Below are 4,695 nucleotides of genomic sequence, written 5' to 3'. Positions count from 1 at the left end.
GAGTTTATGGATGAACAATCAGTTGTGTGTGTGTGTGTGTGTGTGCATGCATGCATGTTTCTGTGCATGAGTACACCAGGACATCCAACTTCGCACAAAAACCCAAAGGAATTTAGCATAGTAAAAAAAAAACAATATTGCACAGCATCATGAGAAACAATTTATTTTATAAACCATATTTTTATTTACAAACAAAGCAATAAGTGTATCATACAGTAGTTAGTTACATACAGCTAAAATTAATTCATGAAATTACACCCCCTCCCCCCCCAAACCCCAGTATCCCCAGTGCACAGAGTCTCCACTATCAGAGCTGCTGGAAAAGAGATCCGCCTCCCTCCCTCCCCTATCCAACAAAACATTTGTCAGCTGCCATCTGCCTGTCTGCCCCCTGTCTCCTCTTTAAACTATTTAATTAAGCCACAACACCTTTCCTCGACTTACACTGCCCTCAACACCCAGCGACCCCCCATCACAGCCCTAAGCTCTTCCCCTGACTAACACAAACAAGCAAGAGTGGAGGAATAGGTTCCCAGGCCTCCCACTGCCCCATACATTTTTAATCTTTATACAAGTGCTAAAAAAACAAACCTGACACATACAACATGAGAGAGAAAGTATGAAAATACTGTACATTTTTTTACCAGTGTAATTAGAATGTAAGGGGGGGGGGGGGGTACATGCTCACACATTGCAAAACCCCCCCGTTCCCCCATGACCAGGGCTCCACTCCCCTACCCCCCTGCAGTGCTCGTAGAACACCTGAAGAACAAAGCAAAGAAAAAAGAAAGATCTTTTCTTCCTTAAAAAAAAGATATATATGCTTTACCTCTGTCAAAAAGGTATGGAGATACCAGCAGCGGTGGGTTCAGCCAGCTGACCCCAACTGTGGAACTTAAGGAGAAAAAGGATTGTCCCAGAGTGTCTGAGCACTGAGCGTCTGTAAGTTACTGAACAAAAACACAGTTACTGGCACAGGGTACCCTCCTCCCCGCCCACCCCCACAGTCCCACTTTCCCCCTCCAGTATCATCAGCTGCGTTGTTAGTGGGAGATGTGCACTCATATCTACTGAAATGCAACTCTATCTCCTTTTCACTTCACCACAGTTCTCTGGCGTTCCTTTTCCCCCCCTCATCGCCACAAACAAACACAAAAAAATGTCTTTAAAAGTGGGGGGTCATGAAAAGTCCTTGATATACCAGGAGAGTTTATCGCAGGCAGGGGCTGCCTCTCCCTCACACTTTGGTGGCCAGCGACTGCACCTCGGACTTCTGCGTCTGAGCGCTGAGGGTGGAGGACATGGAGCTCATCTGGCCGTGCATGGCCTTCTTCAGGTTGAGCAGGCAGAGGCACTGGGAGCGGAAGCGCAGGTCGAAGAAGGCATAGAGGAAGGGGTTGAGGCAGCTGTTGACATAGGCCAGGCAGGTGGCGTAGGGGTGGGCCAGCAGGAGGAAGCGTAGGAAGCCGCAGGTGTTGGGGGCCAGGTCCAGGTAGGACAGGGCATCCATGCTCTTCAGCACGTGGAAGGGCGTCCAGCAGATGGCAAAGACCACCACCAGGGTGGTGATGATCTTCAGCAGCCTCTTCTTCTTCTGGTCCTCCTTGCGCAGGTTGTTGAAGTGGCGGGTGACGGTGCAGCCGATGAAGCAGTAGAAGACGGTCATGGCCAGGAAGGGCAGCAGGAAGCCCAGGGCGGAGGAGGAGAGGCTGAGCCCGGCGATCCACAGCCACTCGTGCTGCTGGCTCGGCGTCACCATGCTGAAGTCCATGGCGCACGTGGTGCGGTTGCTGTTGAGGTCATCCACAGTGGTGCGGAAGAGGAGCGTGGGCACGGCCAGCACGCCTGAGAGCAGCCAGATGGCACCCAGGGAGGCCAGCATGGTGCCCCTGGACCTCAGCCGGCTGCTGGACAGCGAGTGAACGATGGCCAGGTAGCGGTCAAAACTCAAGCAGGTGAGGCAGAAGACGCTGGCGTACATGTTGACCAGCACCACATAGCTGCTGATTTTGCACAGGGCTGCACCAAAGGGCCAGTGGTATCCCAGTGCTGTGTAGACTGCCCACAGGGGCAGGGTGACCACGAAGGTCAGGTCAGCCAGGGCCAGGTTGCCTATGTAGACATCAGCCGCCCGGCGCTTGGACTTGGACCTCCACACAGTGAAGATGACCACGCCGTTGCCCGACAGCCCCAGGATGAAGATGAGCATGTAGAGAACGGGGATGAGAGAATAAGAGGGCTCCCATTCCGAGTAATCGCACATAGTGTCATTGTCATCATAGTAGTCAAACTGCATGTATCCATATTCCTCAGTGGTACCCATATCACAGATTTTCTTGAGTTTGGAGAGGGGGAAATGGATAAATAGTCCAGTGATGTGTTTTTTCCCTCTAGAGCCCAATGGCACTGAACTTGCGCAAAACACGACGGGGGAAAGCTGGATTCGATAAAAACAGAAGCGCAAAAAATAGAATGATAACTTCGGAAACTGAACCGCAGACACTGGCAGCGCACCAACAACGGAGTCTCTGTCTGAGTTCGTAGTGCAGGGCAGTCTGCCTTTTTAAACTCACAATCATCCACACCCCTTTTTTCCTCCCAGGACTAGTGCCCCCTCCCCCATCAATCACCTCCTCTAACCCCCGCCCCCCTACTCTCTTGCTCACACCACAAATTTACACATCCATCGCATAGCCCCTGGTTTTCCTTCTCAACTCGTATAATTATTATTATTTTCCGGTAGGGATACATTCTATTCATAGTCCTATATTATATTCCAACATTTCTCTCTAAAGCACCTAACCAGATATTTATCATACTAGTATGTCAATGAGAATAATTATCCAATTAATCGTCTAACCCTGGCAAAACCTTATAGCCGACACTATGCGTGGACGACAATACCAACGAAACATGATGATTCTAAGCGAGATTCTGAGACTTAACATTTTAAAATTTCAGTTTGTCAGTCTCACATTCGATAGAAGGCTATATGAGTGCCACGCGAAGTCCCGTGAGACGTTCCATTGAATGAAAGATTCAAGTTTGTCGGGAGCGTCAAAAGAACAAAAAATGAAAACAAATCTTTACTAATAAGGTTTCACACAGAACCAAAAAAAAGAGAAGAAAAAAAACCCAACGCTAGTTATGTGACCACATTAATTTCCAAACTTTCGCTACCACTAAAACATTTCTAGGGACCACATATTATATAACTATATCACCATAAACGTACAAGCCCGAACAAGCATCACGTTAAATGCAGTTGAAGTAGACCCTCCGGAGGTAAATTATAATGTTAAAAGCTACGGTGCTAACTGTCGCTACTTCGTGAATTCAGATCACATGCAACTGTGTACCTGCTTCACTCACACATTACAGCAACTCGTGACATGTACTTTGAAAATCTTACCCCAAGAAAATCGTAATGAAATGGCAATGCAAATAGGCCTATGTTTCCTTAATGTTTAATGGTAATTACAAAGGACAGCCAATAAAAAAAGTTGTATAGCTGTTACAAGCTCTAATTACAGACATATAGCTATGATGGATGTTTTTAGAATAATCAGGACAAACGCACTTTAGTCCAGTTGTCGCTTAATTTACTAGCAAGGATATATATTTCAGCAGCGCCCCAGAGCTACAGTATACACATTGTCCTATCATAAATTATTCATTATATTATATCGAATTTGTCAAGCGCTATGTTATTTCAAGCCCAGGGTAATGTAACGAAAACAAGTTCTAATTCATGTGATCTATAGGCATCCGGCGAAAATAGTATTTTTTTTAAAAACACTCAATGGATGGATAAGATTTAGCCTGAATAAGGTTTCAGTTTGTGCTCAGTGAAATGCTGATTGTTGATTCATTATGTAATAAATCTTAAGCCAGTGGTTCTTCTAAAAAAAAAAAAAAAATTATACAAGTCAGCAATTTAAACGGGGTGTGAAGTGAATTTTTACGCCTGAACTTTAATTTCCATGGTTTATCAATCAATTAAAACTCAGCGAGAGTTTCAGCATCTACATTGTAGACGAACATTCAATTAACGAAATCATGGACTGGTGGTGCTGATGAATTGGTATACTATTAGTAGATCTAAAAAATCGTAATTTCAGAATGTCCATTCGTCATAATCTTTTGAAGTTAGACTTCATGCCAGAAAAAAACAAACAACTGCGTAGGCTACTGCTTCCTGCGCATATCCAATCAAATATATTTCAGACAAAATTCTTATTTTATCCCATCTAAATTTGGTAAAATATTGTTCATGAACATAATTTCGAGACAGACAAATGTACCAGTTTAAACAGTAAGTGACATTACCGCCTAGTCCCTCTAAACATTAGAGCCGCAGTCAGACTTTGCTGGGAATCCAATGACGCGCGTGCTGGAACTAGCCAGCGGTGCTCAGGGCTTGCAGGAGAGGGCGCTATGCGGAGAAGGCGGCCTACGCATTCTCTCAACTAATTGTGGATTCGGAACGCAACGCCAGCGAAAAGTCATAGAACCCAGTAATATTCATTTACATGGTTAAAGTGTCTCATATTCATTTGTTTAGATCATTTGTTTTTATAGTCCAAAATGACAGTCGAAGGTACATATACATCAAGAGTTAGGTATGGGGTTGTGATAATATCACGAATCAAAATGGCTCTTATCATTTTATTAATGGGTCATTTAGAACATGTA

At 45.0% G+C, this 4,695-nt stretch overlaps 1 protein-coding gene across 1 annotated transcript; it reads right to left on the bottom strand.

Annotated features, from left to right (window-relative positions):
* Positions 1 to 350: 350 nt before the first annotated feature.
* aplnra (apelin receptor a) lies at positions 351 to 2,522 on the bottom strand. Its single transcript, XM_061259640.1, has one exon. The coding sequence runs from the start codon at positions 2,321 to 2,323 to the stop codon at positions 1,238 to 1,240; it is 1,086 nt and encodes a 361-aa protein (XP_061115624.1). The 5' UTR covers positions 2,324 to 2,522; the 3' UTR covers positions 351 to 1,237.
* Between the last annotated feature and the right edge of the window lie 2,173 nt (positions 2,523 to 4,695).

Source organism: Conger conger, chromosome 11 (assembly GCF_963514075.1).
Source record: "Conger conger chromosome 11, fConCon1.1, whole genome shotgun sequence".
NCBI classification, from domain to species: domain Eukaryota; kingdom Metazoa; phylum Chordata; class Actinopteri; order Anguilliformes; family Congridae; genus Conger; species Conger conger.
The sequence above is the reverse complement of the archived record's forward strand: the minus strand, read 5'-3'. Positions and strand labels throughout refer to the sequence as shown.